This window comes from Schistocerca cancellata, chromosome 2 (assembly GCF_023864275.1).
Source record: "Schistocerca cancellata isolate TAMUIC-IGC-003103 chromosome 2, iqSchCanc2.1, whole genome shotgun sequence".
NCBI lineage: Eukaryota > Metazoa > Arthropoda > Insecta > Orthoptera > Acrididae > Schistocerca > Schistocerca cancellata.
This window is the reverse complement of record NC_064627.1, coordinates 447,067,263-447,082,607: the sequence shown is the minus strand read 5'-3', so window position 1 is coordinate 447,082,607 and position 15,345 is coordinate 447,067,263. Positions and strand designations below refer to the sequence as shown.

At 44.5% G+C, this 15,345-nt stretch overlaps 1 protein-coding gene across 1 annotated transcript in view; it reads right to left on the bottom strand.

Annotated features, from left to right (window-relative positions):
• Window positions 1-15,345, bottom strand: part of LOC126161936 (E3 SUMO-protein ligase RanBP2-like) — a 329,323-nt gene that overhangs the window by 165,086 nt on the left and 148,892 nt on the right. The window contains exons 9-11 of the mRNA XM_049918109.1: window positions 4,986-5,109; window positions 4,597-4,809; window positions 3,768-3,888 (exon numbers count right to left, since the gene is read on the bottom strand). Coding sequence (XP_049774066.1) covers window positions 3,768-3,888; window positions 4,597-4,809; window positions 4,986-5,109 — 458 coding nt within the window. The remainder of the gene's footprint in view (window positions 1-3,767; window positions 3,889-4,596; window positions 4,810-4,985; window positions 5,110-15,345) is intronic.

Sequence of the window (15,345 nt, the reverse complement as noted above, 5' to 3'; positions counted from 1 at the left end):
TTTCCATTGTTTGTCTTTTGAAAATAATTTAGTTATGTGACTAAAACATTTTACTGCCCAGAAAATTTCATTTTACCCCTAAGGGCTAATTACTTCCAGGTTGGGAACCAATGAACTACATGGTGCAGATTTTCTTCCAAGCAAAGGTTTTAATCTACCCCAAGCCAGTTTTGTTGCTTACGAGAACAGGTTTTGCTACTTGTGTCAACATGCAGAAATAATTTTTTTACAACTTCTCATACTTGTTACTATTCCAGGTTCAGCTAGGATTGCAAACAAGATAAACATGAAACTGCTGTTTTAATTGTTCAAGAAATATTCAGTTTTAAAAAAGTAGTGCGTAAATTTGTTTTATTGTTCCCCTGAAAAACTCATGACCTACAGTCTGCATTATTTTATTTTTTACTCTACAGTAAACTTTGAAAAACGTTAACAGAAGTATATAGAATGACACAGTTTTATAAAAAGGAATATGAAGATGATATAATAAATCTATATAATTTTGAAACAAATCACAAGGTATTTAATTATCTTTGCCATCCAATACAGCTTGACCATAAAAGCATTTCTGCACCATCCCGACATGATTAATCAAGCTTCTTTCACAATTAACGCAGTCTAGCTGAAGCTGTGACCAATGCACTCACTCATAATCAGTGGTGGTGTACATGTACTAATTATGATTTAGGTCTGGTGACCTACATATGCACCTTCACATTCATTTTGACATTTCGGCTATGATACCATGATGCATTAACTTGGGAGAGGAACAGATTGTTTGCATAGTGATGCAAGTAACTGAGCAGTTTGGTCCTGAACAGTTCATTAGTGATAACAGCAGACATACCAAGGTTCACGTTTCATATGATGTAAGCATCCTTGGCCAGTATTACACTATCGTATTTCTTTGACAAAAAAATATGATCAAATATTTGTGAAATTCCTTCGACTTTGGCATGGCACTAAAGGGGTATTACACTGTCGTCATATTTTTTGTTAAATTTCAAGATGGACAACAACTACTTGTTATGTGCTGCATTTGCATATACCACAATTGCATTGTGTGCTCATCTGGAAGAAATGCAGTAGGAAAAAAGGAAACATACTTGAGTGATGCCATGGGTATTACATTGTGATGATAAAGGCATTCAACAAAATTTGTTATGAGAGCTGCATGTGGAGGACGTCAAGTCTTATATAAATTTATGAATGGATGAAAGTGTCTTTCAGTATTTGCTCAGTAAAATGGCTTCTCATTTTACAAGACGGAAGACTCACTTGAGAAATGCTATATGTGCGGAAGACAGGTTCACTGAGGCACGATTTCTTGATACAGGAGAGAGCTACTCTAGCAACACTAACACCACATTACAAATTAACCAAAATAATTCCAGAAACATATGAAGCAATTTATAAAGCACTCAAGGGGGAATATCTGACACTAAATAAATGTTACACAATATGGGCCATAAGACTGTTTTTATTTTTGAATAACTTAATATAATTAGTATTCCAACAACTACAAAATTAATAAAAGGTACAAAACAGATGCACTTTTTAACTTGTGGCATCCAGGGTTCAAAAATAGAGAAAGTAAAATGGAGAGCTAAGAATTTTTAGTGACTATCTCGTCTATTCCAGCTTGCTGAAAAGCTGCCTGGATGACTGTAGCTGTAGTGGTGGTTGTGGATGTGAAGTTGCCTACAGCATATTCCACATGAACATAAGCACACATTAACAGCATGGACTGTGCCCCTTGCTCAACCCCTCCACTCAAGTCAAAGCAAGGTTATTAAAGAGTCCAAACCACCACTGGTCCCAACTCCTAAGCCTTGTTCACACACACACACACACACACACACACACACACACACACACACACACACTCTCTCTCTCTCTCTCTCTCTACAGTGATGTCAAACAGCACTGCAGTGAACAGAAGATGAATGGCATGATCAAATATACTGTGAGGCTCTAGATTTGATCATATTTCTTTGATGAAAGGTAAGATTTGACAAAGTTCCCTATTACATTGTCAAATTTTTTTGACATAAATATTTGACACATGAACTTCGACAAAGAAATACAATAGTGTAATACTGGCCTAACATGAGAATACCTACACCACCTGCATAAACAGTGGACTGTTGGTAAGCAACCTTTCCCCATTTTTTTGGGCTGTGTTATTGTTCCTCTACTAATATTCTCTGTGAATGTGTCGAGCAAAAGCACACATGTGGTGCATTCGCTTCTCTACCACACAGAAAGGACGTGCTACCGGAAGGTATGGCAGCTCACCAGTATTTGTCCAGCACTGAATTGCTGGTGACTTATTCGGTATAATGGACTCATCTATCTGCTGTTACAACCCACACCAGTCAATGGCAATCACTGTCAACAACTAATATTAACATCACAAGGAGGCAGCATGGAAAGTGCAGGGGGGGAGGAACAAGTAATATGTTATAACAGTATAAATATTTCATTCTGGAGAAGCGAATTGTGCACTGTTTAGGAACTTCCAGACACTGTAAAACTGTGTTCCTGATCAGGGTTCAAACCTGAGACACTGAATTTCACGGGCAATGCTCTTACTGACTAAGCTAAACAGGTAAGACTCCTTATCCACCCTCAAAGCTTGAATTCTATCGTTATCTCTGTCCAACTCTTATAAAATTCAAGCTATTTGTCCTGTAATTAGGCAGGAGAGCTTCTGCGCCCTTTGTAAATTAAATGAAAGGTACTGGCAGAATTGAAGTTATTACCAACAATCAATGTGTGTAACAAACTGATAATGAGAACACAAGGGAAAGCCCTTTTAATGATTAGTATTTAATACTTTTTATGGTTTTTCATACTTAGATAAAATAATACAGCACATTTAAGTGATTTACGAAGAAGCCTGATCGTGGTCAAAGTTACACGATGTGGAGCAATAGTAAGATACTAAAAAGTAACTATCAGAGATCATCTAGCCATCAGAACAGTTACACTTTCTATGGTATAACAACTAGAGTTCATAATAAGATATTACAGATTTTTCCTGTGAAGTATTAGCAGAATGTTGTGGAAATATTTAGAAGACACCGCAGCTGTCGCAAATATATTTTAGCTGCATTCTTAACCAAAATAATTAAGGATGCAAATGCTGCCATGATTTACATCCGCATCATGTAACCCACTAACGAGAAATTTTCAAATACGGACTATCCAATTTACGCAGATATTAAAGGATGATGACCAGAAAGAAGGCTAGACTGAGGTAGGGACTGATTCAGGGTGATACTATATACAGAAAATTTGTCTCAGTATGATATCCCCATAGTACAAATGTTCACCAATAACTGTCATGTGCCGGAAACAAGTTTAAGAGAGATAGCAACAATACATAGGGAAGTTGAAATATGGCGCACTGAACTATGCTATTCACTCTGGCAACAGAACTGTTTCCTCACTAATGCAACAGCCCTTTTTAATTAATATGCTCATTAAGTGTACGTCAGACTTTACTATCGTCTTCAGGATTTTTTCAGTATTTGTACACTATACAAAACTCATGGTGTGTGTGTGTGTGTGTGTGTGTGTGTGTGTATATAAAATAAAATCCTCAAAACACACATGCAGAGAGAGAGAGAGAGAGAGAGAGAGAGAGAGAGAGAGAGAGAGAGAGAGGGGGGGGGGGGTAGTATCTTCACAGGGATGCCAAGAAAGGGTATCTGCTTTTGCAACTCTATTATTGGATATTTCAAAATAGAAGTTTTGCTAACCATTTGTCTTGGGCAACTGTGCATAACTGGTCTGTAATACACGCAGGAAGTGTTGCAGGACGATCACTGTTTGAATAGCCAACTGCCAATAGTTCCTCTTGAGCTGCTGCCACACACAGTACTGAAATTATAAAAGATTTTATTATCACAAAAAATTAATTTCCTATGACAAAACACCTTTATCAAAATTTTAAATTTAATTACGAGTTGGCTGCCTTTTGAGCCAATTTGTATTTTAAACTCTTAGTGTATAACAGCAGAAAATCTAGATAAAATCTTGTCACTATTACGAGAAAGCAACCTGCAGTTAAACTAGAGTTACAAAAATCTTTCAATTCATCCAAATGATAGACTGAATAAGAGACACAACAAAAACTGACAAGACAAGTTCCGTAAGAAGGAATTATGGCCACAAGAGCTAATACGTCAACAAAAATAATCATTTTACAATATCTGAAAATATAATCTAAATGGATAGATAAAAAAATCTACTCACGAAGAGAACACACACATATGAAGGTTAAGGAAATCTGCAAGCTTTCGGCACCAGTGGTTCCTTGTTCTGGCAGAAAGGTTGAAGGGGAAGGAAGGGGCATAAAGAGAAATGACTAGCGAGGTTTAGTGAATGAGGAGAGTTAGGAAAAATTGCCCAGAACTCTAGTGTTAGGGGAAACTTACCAAAGGAGATGAGAAAGAAAGATTACAGGCCGAGTTTTATTGGAAGAATGGAAGGGAAATTTAATTCAACCAAAAAAGAAAAGGCTTAGAAAATCTTTGATCAATTCTTACGTATTAATCCTCAGTTTCAACATGATATCAAAGAACTCACCTGTAGCATACAAGAAAGCATCAATATCAAGCCTGCACAGTGTTTCGATGCCTGCAGAATTTAAATTTTTTGTAGTTAACTGCAGACCATCAAATACAAGACAGTAAAAATCCTTGCACAATTTAGACGAAGTGCTACTTTTACTTGCACTCATCTTCTGTAGACCCAACCATACCAAGTGATGAAGAGAGTTTGGATATAGCTGCTGTGATACTGCAATATGATAGAAAAAAAATATATATCTTTAGCAGTGGCAACAGACTGCTGCTATAAATGTTGTTTTACTAATAACATAACAACACACTGGCAAGAAAAACGGCATAGCAATCATATTCCATAGTATCCCCTACTTTACCTGGAAGAATTGAAAGAGGCACATTTATACTTACATTCATCATGAGGGCTTAGCTCACTCGCTGTTGGAATTTCCAAAGGTGGATCTGCAAATGCACTGAAGTTCACGAAGTGGGAAGTTCCTATTTGCTGATGGTGGTCTCTAGTATTGAAGATCCTCTGTAATTTAAGAAATAAAAATAAGTATCACTGCAAATGGTAGATTCATACAGTAAGCGAAAATTATCATTCCTTTAAACAACTGGCCTAAAACAAAAGAGCTCAAGGAGGCAGTATTAAAGTACTATAGCAGACCGATTTGTTTGGCTCACTGCTAAACAAAACATGGATGTGTCAGACATTCTACAACACAGTACCATCTCTAACCTATAACTTTAGGTTGGCACCTGGATAGGATGTGGGCAAATGCCCAGTGGGCAGGACATTTATAAATAGGCATTTGCCCGGGAATATGTCAAAAGCGATTTTAAATGCATAAAATCTGGAAACATATAAAAAAGAACTTTTTAATTTTTTATTGCTACAGTATGTAATTTACCAATTAACATAAAGGTTGGTATGGTACTCCTGATACATGTTCACATTTAAACATACATTGCCTTAATTACTAAGAACAAAAACATGCATTTCATTGGGGTCAATTTCAGAAATAAACTCAGAAAAAATTGGTTGGTTTAAAGGCGGGAGAAGGGACCAAACTACGAGGTCATCGGTCCCTTGTTCCTAATAAAACAATGCCACAAGTGTGAGAATAAAACGGACGAAACATATAACACAAAATGGAAAGAAAGGAAAAGCCACAAGAACGAAGGGAAGGCAACGAACACTAAAAGGAATAAAAAGAGGACAAGAAAACAACAGAGATGCTAGAAACAGAAGAGAGTAAAACATGAAAGCAGATTACAGTGGTTGGCCAACCACGAGAATAAAACGGAAAAGCCAGCCAGCCCCCTCTGCAACACATTAAAACCTCCACCCTAAAAGCACTAGTGTGGAGGACCCAGAGGGACAAAGGACATGTGCTATAACCTACACAGAAGTATAAAACCCACTCTCATGGATAAAATGTAAAACTAAAGCTGCTGTGGAGGCACTGTTGTCCAACATCAAAAGACAGAGGGCTGGGAAAAGTTAAAAGTCTGCCAAAGAGCGGCTAAAAGTGGGCAGTCTAGCAAGAGGTGGACGACTGTCATTTGGGAGCTATAGCGACACTGAGGTGGGTCCTCATGACGGAGGAGGTAACCATGCGTTAGCCACATTGGCCAATGCGGAGCTGGCAGAGGGCAACTGACTCCCTGTGAGCGGCCTGAATGGAAGATTTCCACACATTCATAGTCTCCTAAATGACACACAGTTTGTTGTGTGTGCTGTTATGCCATTCCGTCTCCCAAAGCCGGAAAATCCTGCGGTGCAAGACAGAATACAGGTCAGCTTCAGAGATGCCTATCTCCAGAAGTGGTTTCTGTGTCGCCTGTTTGGCCAGCCAGTCGGCAAGTTCGTAGCCGGGGATTCCGACATGTCCTGGGGCGCACACAAACACCACGGAACGGAGGGACTGTTCCAGGGCACAGATGGACTCCTGAATGGACGCTACCAGAGGGTGGCGCGAGTAGCACTGGTGTATAGCTTGTAGGCTGCTCAATGAGTCAGTACACAGGAGAAATGACTCGCCAGGGTATGAGCGGATATACTCAAGAGCATGAGATATGGCCGCCAGCTATGCAGTGAAAACACTGCAGCCAGCTGGCAAGGAGTGCTGCTCAATATGTCCTCCATGAACATATGCGAAGCCTATGTGACCATCAGCCATTGAGCCATTGGCGTAAAATGCTTCAGAGCCCCGGAACACGTCAAGAATCGAGAGAAAGTGACAGTGGAGAGTGGCGGGGTTAACGGAGTCCTTAGGGACACGCAAAAGGTCCAGATGAAGCTGTGGCTGAGGCGTACACCCTGGAGGCATACGTGAACGGACCGCAAGTAGACGTGGTAAAGGGAAGGATTCCAGTTCGGAGAGAAGGGACCACATGCAAACTGCAATCGTTAGCCCAAATGCAGGAGATGGACTGCTGCGGGCAGGAAAAGGATATGGTAATTCGGATGCTCATGGGAACTATGAATGTGTGCTGCGTAACTGGCGAGCAGTTGGGCATGTCTGATCTGCAGTGGAGGGACACCTGTCTCCACCAGTTCACTGGTCACCGGACTCTAAGTTGCTGTCACTAATCAAACCCCACAGTGGCGCACAGGGTCAAGTAAATGCAATGTTGAAGGCACTGCCGAACCATAAACCATACTCCCATAGTCAATTTGGGATTGGACAAAGGCTCTGTAGAGCTGCAGCAGCGTACAATGATCTGCACCCCAACTGGTATTGCTCAGGCAATGGAGAGCACTGAGATGATGCCAGCACTTCTACTTAGGCTGAGGGAAGATGAGGGAGCCAAGTCAATCGAGTGTCGAAAACCAGTCCTACTAACTGATATGTCTCCACTACAGTGAGTGGATCGTCATTAAGGTAAAGTTCTGGTTTTGGATGAACGGTAGGATGCCGACAGAAGTGCATAACAAACGACTTTGTGGCTGAAAACTGAAAGCCGTGGGCTAGAGCCCATGACTGCGCCTTATGGCTGGCTCCCTGGAGGCGCCACTCAGCAACAACAGTACTGGAGCAGCAGTACAAAATGCAGAAGTCGTCTGCATACAGAGAAGGTGAGACGGAGGGCCTGACAGCTGCTGCTAGACCATTAATGGCCACTAAAAATAGAGAGACAGAGCCACTCAATACAGAGCCCTGCGGGACTCCATTCTCCTGGATGTGGATGGGATTATGGGAGTCACCAACTTTGATACAGAATGTACGGAGCGACAGGAAATTTTGGATAAAAATCGGGAGTGTGCCCGGAGTCCCCACTCATACAATGTGGCAAGGATACCGCCAAGTCGTGTTTTATGCTTTACGTAGGTAAAAAAAGACGGCAATCAGGTGCTGCCGTCTGGTAAAGGCTGTTCGGATGGCAGACTCGATGGACATTAGAATGGACAGGGACTGCGATTGCTGTGTTCGGATGAGGGCTGAGTTGGCATCCCTTTGCTCACAGTTGCAAGCGGTCGCGCAGCTTGAGGCTGTTGCCAATTGGCACCACTGTGGGGAGCCGGACTTTGGTATCACGGGGATGTCAACCTCGTCCCGTCTGTCCCCAGATCGGTCTGCCGCTGTGGTTGGCCCGGTCGCTACCCGCAGTGGGGCTGAGCCCTCGCCTGTGGTTGATTGGGAGGTCATTCCAAGGCATGGCAGGCAGCGAAAGACGTCCCCGGAGGCTGATCAGAAAGCCTCCCCGGTGCGTCTGACAAACAGGTTTCAGGCACTGTCTCTGGCTGAGCCAGATGCAGCTGCCTGCCCTGTTTCAGAGGATAATTCTCAGACTTCAAGGTCCGGGCAATCACAGAGGGTGGGCTTATTGGTAGTTGGGAGCTCCAATGTTAGCGCGTAATGGGCCCCCCTAGGGATATGGCGGCTAAGGAGGGGAAGAAATCCAGTGTGCACTCCGTGTGCATTCTGGGTGGAGTCATTCCTGATGTGGAAAGGGTCCTTCCGGACGCCATGAAGAGCACAGGGTGCAGCCAGCTGCAGGTGGTGGCACATGTTGGCACTAATGACGTGTGTCGCTTTGGATCTGAGGAAATTCTCTCTGGATTCCAGCAGCTATCTGATTTGGTGAAGGCTGCCGGTCTTGCTTACGAGATGAAGGCAGAGCTCACCATCTGCAGCATCATTGACAGAACCGACTGCGGACCTTTGGTGGAGAGCCAGGTGGAGGGTCTGAATCAGAGGCTCAGACGGTTTTGCGACCGTGTTGGCTGGAGATTCCTTGACTTGCGCCATTGGGTGGTGGGGTTTCGGGTTCCGCTGAATAGGTCAGGACTTCACTACACTCAGCTGGTGGCTACACGGGTAGCGGAGGCTGTGTGGCGTGGACTGGGCGGTTTTTTAGGTTAGAAGGCCTCGGGAAAGTACGGGGTGGGCTGCAATCTCAAAGGGTGCATGGCAAATACAGGACGTGCTTGGATCAAGGAACAGTCAAAATTGTAGTTGTAAATTGTTGTAGCTGTGCTGGGAAAGTCCCCGAGCTTCAAGCGCTAATAGAAAGCACAGAAGCTGAAATCGTAATAGGTACAGAAAGCTGGCTAAAGCCTGAAATAAGTTCTGCAGAAATTTTTACGAAGTCTCAGACGGTGTTCAGGAAAGATAGATTAGGCAGAATTAGTGGTGGAGTGTTTGTGTCTGTCAGTAGTGGTTATCTTGTAGTGAAGTCGAAGTAGATACTCTGTGCGAATTGGTATGGGTGGAGGTTATACTTAACAGCCGAACTAAGTTAATAATTGGCTCCTTCTACTGACCCCCAGACTCCGATGATATAGTTGCAGAACAGTTCAGAGAAAATTTGAGTCTCATAACAAATAAATACCCCACTCATACGGTTATAGTTGGTAGGGACTTCAACCTTCCCTCGATATGTTGGCAAAAATACTTGTTCAAAACCGGTGGTAGGCAGAAAACATCTTCCGAGATTGTCCTAAATGCTTTCTCCGAAAATTATTTCGAACAGTTAGTCCACAAACCCATGCGAATGGTTGTGAAAACACACTTGACCTCTTAGCCACAAACAATCCAGAACTAATAGAGAGCATCATGACTGATACAGGGATTAGAGATCACAAGGTGGTTGTAGCTAGGCTCAATACCATTTCTTCCAAATCCACCAGAAACAAACGCAAAATAATTTTATTTAAAAAAGCGGATAAAGTGTCACTAGAAGCCTTCCTAAGAGACAATCTCCATTCCTTCCGAACTGACTATGCAAATGTAGACGAGATGTGGCTCAAATTCAAAGATATAGTAGCAACAGCAATTGAGATATTCATACCTCATAAATTGGTAAGAGATGGAACTGATCCCCCATGGTACACAAAACAGGTCCGAACGCTGTTGCAGAGGCAACAGAAAAGGCATGCGAAGCTCAGAAGAACACGAAATCCCAAAGATTGGCTAAAATTTACAGACACGCAAAATTTGGCACGGACTTCAATGCGAGATGCCTTTAATAGGTTCCACAACAAAACATTGTCTCGAAATTTGGTAGAAAACCCGAAGAAATTCTGGTCATATGTAAAGTACACAAGCGGCAAGACGCAGTCAATACCTTCGCTGCCCAGTGCCGATGATACTGTTATCGATGACTGTGCCGCTAAAGCGGAGTTATTGAACGTAGTTTTCCAAAATTCCTTCACCATGGAAGATGAATGGAATATTCCAGAATTTGAAACACGAACAGCTGCTAGCACGAGTTTCTTAGAAGTAGATACCTTAGGGGTTGCAAAGAAACTCAAATCGCTTGATACAGGCAAGTCTTCAGTTCCAGATTGTATACCGATTAGGTTCCTTTCAGATTACGCTGATACAGTAGCTCCCTACTTAGCAATCACATACAACCGCTCGCTCACCGATAGATCTGTACCTACAGATTGGAAAATTGCGCAGGCCGCACCAGTGTTTAAGAAGGCTAGTAGGAGTAATCCATCGAACTACAGACCTATATCATTGACGTCGGTTTGCAGTAGGGTTTTGGAGCATATACTGTATTCAAACATTATGCATCACCTCGAAGGGAACGATCTATTGATACTTAATCAGCATGGTTTCAGAAATCATCATCCTTGTGCAACACAGCTAGCTCTTTATTCGCACGAAGTAATGGCCGCTATCGACAGGGGATCTCAAATTGAATCCGTATTTCTATATTTCTGGAAAGCTTTTGACACCGTTCCTCACAAGCGACTTCTACTCAAGCTGCGGGCCTATGGGGTATCGTCTCAGATGTGCAACTGGATTCGTGATTTCCTGTCAGGAAGGTCGCAGTTTGTAGCAATAGACGGCAAATCATTGAGTAAAACTGAAGTGATATCAGATGTTCCCCAGGGAAGTGTCTTGGGACCTCTGCTGTTCCTGATCTATATAAATGACCTGGGTGACAATCTGAGCAGTTCTCTTAGGTTGGTCGCAGATGATGCTGTAATTTACCGTCTAGTAAGGTCATCCGAAGACCAGTATCAGTTGCAAAGCGATTTAGAAAAGATTGCTGTATGGTGTGGCAGGTGGCAGTTGACGCTAAATAAGGAAAAGTGTGAGGTGATCCACATGAGTTCCACAAGAAATCCATTGGAATTCGATTATTCGATAAATAGTACAATTCTCAAGGCTGTCAATTCAACTAAGTACCTGGGTGTAAAAATTAATAACAACTTCAGTTGGAAAGACCACATAGATAATATTGTGGGGAAGGCGAACCAAAGGTTGCGTTTCATTGGCAGGACACTTAGACGATGCAACAAGTCCACTAAAGAGACAGCTTACACTACACTCGTTCGTCCTCTGTTGGAATATTGCTGCGCGGTGTGGGATCCTTACCAGGTGGGATTGACGGAGGACATCGAAAGAGTGCAAAAAAGGGCAGCTCGTTTTGTATTATCACGTAATAGGGGAGAGAGTGTGGCAGATATGATACGCGAGTTGCGATGGAAGTCATTAAAGCAAAGACTTTTTTCATCACAGTGAGATCTATTCACGAAATTTCAGTCACCAACTTTCTCTTCCGAATGCGAAAATATTTTGTTGAGCCCAACCTACATAGGTAGGAATGAGCATCAAAATAAAATAAGAGAAATCGGAGCTCGAACAGAAAGGTTTAGGTGTTTGTTTTTACCGCACGCTGTTCGGGAGTGGAATGGTAGAGAGATAGTAAGATTGTGGTTCGATGAACCCTCTGCCAAGCACTTAAATCTGAATTGCAGAGTAGTCATGTAGATGCAGATACAGATCAGTAGTAGAGTGACCCTGGCGGAAGCTGCCCTGACACGGAACCAGCAAGCCACGCGACTCCAGGACCCAACCCAACCACCAACATGCCATACGTTCCAGCAGCTTACAAAGAACGTTGGCGAGGCTGATGGGCCGATAGCTATCCACATCAAGCGGGTTTTTACCGGGTTTGAGCACCGGAATGATGGTGCTCTCCCGCCATTGCATGGAAAAATGCCATCACACCAGATCTGGTTGAAGATGACGAGACGATTCGCTTGTAGTCAGATGAGGCTGTGAACGCGATCAGGCCCAGGAGCTGTGTCGGGGCAAAGTGCAAAGGCAATGAGGAGCTCCCACTCTGTAAATGGGGTGTTATAGGATGCACTGCAGAATGGAGTGAATGAGAGTATGTTCCCTTGCAGCCACTATTTGAGTATGCGAAAGGTTGGAGGGGTAATTCTCCGACGCAGAGACTCAAGCAAAGTGCTCGGCAATCGCATTTTTGTCGGTACATAACTCGCTATTTTCGGCAACACCGGGGACAGCTGTTGGGGCCTGGTACCCGAAGAGACGTTTGATCTTTGCCCAGACTTGGGAAGGTGATGTGTGGCACCCAATGGTGGAGACTTATCTCTCCGAACACTCCTCCTTCCATTGTCTGATAAGGCAGGGAACACGGGCACTTAGCCGTTTAAAGGCTATGAGGTGCTCCAGGGAAGGGTGCAGCTTATGCCGCTGTGGAGCTCGCTGATGCTCCTTAATTGCTTCAGTAACTTTCGGCTTCCACCAATGGACTGCCTTACGCCTTGGGCACCCTAACGAGAGAGGGGTTGCGTTTTCTGCGGCAGAAACAATTGTGCTAGTCACCTGCTCAACCATCACATCAATGTTACCGTGTGGGGGAGATTCAGCAGTGATAGCAGAGGTGAAAGTTCTCCAGGCCGCCTTGTTCAATGCCCATGTGGGCAGGTGTTCGTGGGCCAGACGCTGGGGCAGTGACAGGAAGATAGGGAAGCAGTCGTCATGTGTTCTCCAGTGGATAGATGGGAGAAGTCCTGGGCTGCAAATTGATAAATCAATGGCCAAGTAACTACCATGAGCCACACTGAAATGTGGGTTCGGCTCCAGTATTTAAGAGGCAGAGGTCGAATTGCGACAGTAAAGTTTCGACATCTCTGCCTCAACCAGTAAGCATGGTGTCATCCCACAAGGGGTTATGGGCATTAAAATCTCCCAAAAGTAGGAAAGGATTAGGGAGTTGATCAATCAGTCAGCTAATACATTCAGGGGTACTGCACCATCTGGAGGAAGACATACATTGCAGAGAGTTATTTCCTGCATCGTTCTTATTCTGACAGCCACAGCTTCAAGAGGGGTTTGAATGGCACATATTCACTACAGACCAAGTTAGGACATAAAAACAAACTCCACCTGACACACTATTATAGTCGCTACGGTTCCTGTAATATCCCTTATATCCGCAGAGGGCAGGAGTCCGCATTGCTGGGAACCAGGTTTCCTGGAGGGCAATGCAGATTGCAGGTGTAAAGCTTAACAGTTGCCGTAGCTCAGCCAGGCAGTGGAGAAAACCGCCGCAATTCCACTGGAGGATGACATCGTGAGACTGGGAACGCATGGAACATTCAATGAGGCAGTTTACACCTCAGTCACCTGCTGCCACCGATTTATTGTCTGAGCAGTCTATATCCATTGTGTCTGAGGGCCTGGCGAGATCTAAGTCCTCAGCGGACGCTAAACTCTCCATCCCATCCTCAGCCGCAGAGCTTGTAGGTAGTGGTGGTGTGGGTGCCACCACAATTTTCTTGGCCATAGGGGTTTACTTTGGATTTCTCTCACTACTGCTTGGGTTTCCTTGGCTGGGAGGACTTCACTGGCTCAGTCTCCGGGACTGAGGATGAGCCCTACAACCAGCTTCTTTTGAGCTCTTCAGCCACCGACGGGTGTCTTCTTTCCCACTAGAAGAAACCTGGGAAGGGAGTGACCAAAGGGACCTCTTCCTAGCGAGAGAAGCCGAAGAAGACTTATGCCTCTCTGGCTTAGAAGTGGGGACGGGTGTCCCAGATGGTTGGAGGGGTGTTGCTCCCGAAGTAGGTGGTGCAGGAGCAACAGGGAGGAAAATGCCCCCAACCATCAAGGGGGCAGATGTAGTCTTCTGGCTCCGAGAGGTAACATGGGATGGCAAAGCTGATGGTGCCAGAACTGTTGTGGCGGCGGCTCAAGACGATATCATACGCACAGCATGAAGGCATTCAAATTTTCTCTTCGCCTCAGTGTAGGTCAGTCTGTCCAGGGTCTTTTACTCCATGATTTTCCTGAGCAAGGCGAATGGTGCTCTCCACAGTTGACACAGATGGGAGGCGAGGCACACTTCCGAGTATTGGGATGTGATGAGCGTCCACAATCTCGGCATGTGACGCTGGAAATACAGCAGAAAGACGTATGGCCGAACTTCCAGCACTTAAAGCACCGCATTTGGGGAGGGATATAGGGCTTCACATCACAGGGATATAGGGCTTCACATCACACCGGTAGACCATCACCTTCATCTTCTCGGGCAATGTGTCACCTTCAAAGGCCAAGATGAAGGCACCGGTGGCAACCTGATTATCCTTCGGACCACGGTGGCCACGCCGGACGAAAAGTACACCTCGCCGCTCTAAACTGGCACGCGGCTCATCGTCGGACTGCAAAAAAAAAGGTCTCTGTGAAATATGATACGCTGGACCAAATTTAAGCTCTTATGGGGCATGATGGTTACAGAAACATCCCCTACCTTGTCACAAGCGAGTAACTCCCATGACTGGGCAGAGGATGCTGTTTTGATGAAGACTGACCCAGCTCTCATTTTGGACAAGCCTTCCACCTCCCCGAACATGTCCTCTAAATACTAAACAAAAAACTGAGGCTTCATTGTCATGAAAGATTCCCCATCAACTCTCGAACATGCAAGGTACTGGGGCGAATAAGATCCGCTGCCATCCTTAGCCTGACGTTCCTCTCATAGTGTGGCCAGGGAGGTGAATGATTTGGGGTCGTACTTCTGTGCACTGAGTTGAGCTCATGATCGCTTAGAGACTGCTGGTGTTTCACCACCAGCAAGAGATGATGGACTACGCTTCATCGCATGCCATCCACCCTGATGCCACCCACTCCGACCAGGGGCCCTCCCCATGGGTGTCGCACAACCACAGCAAAGGCCACTTGGCAGGATGGCCATTGCTGGGAGTCCCAATGCCCTAGGGGAATGGGCATCTACCCCTTGGCATACGTGGGGAGTTAACGGCTCAGGCATCAGCAGGGCGATCCCTGTGTGGTCAGGGAGCTACAACCAACAGGGTACATGGGGTCCCCACCACAACAGACTGGCTATCGTGTTGGATATCAGGTGCAAAAAAGTCCTTGGTCATCGTCAATGCAGAAATAGACACTGCATAGTGCATGGTGGACAACACACTCAGGAAAATGTCCTCGCCCAACAGATGGAGAATGAGCAGAACTGCAAGGTGGCAACGAGA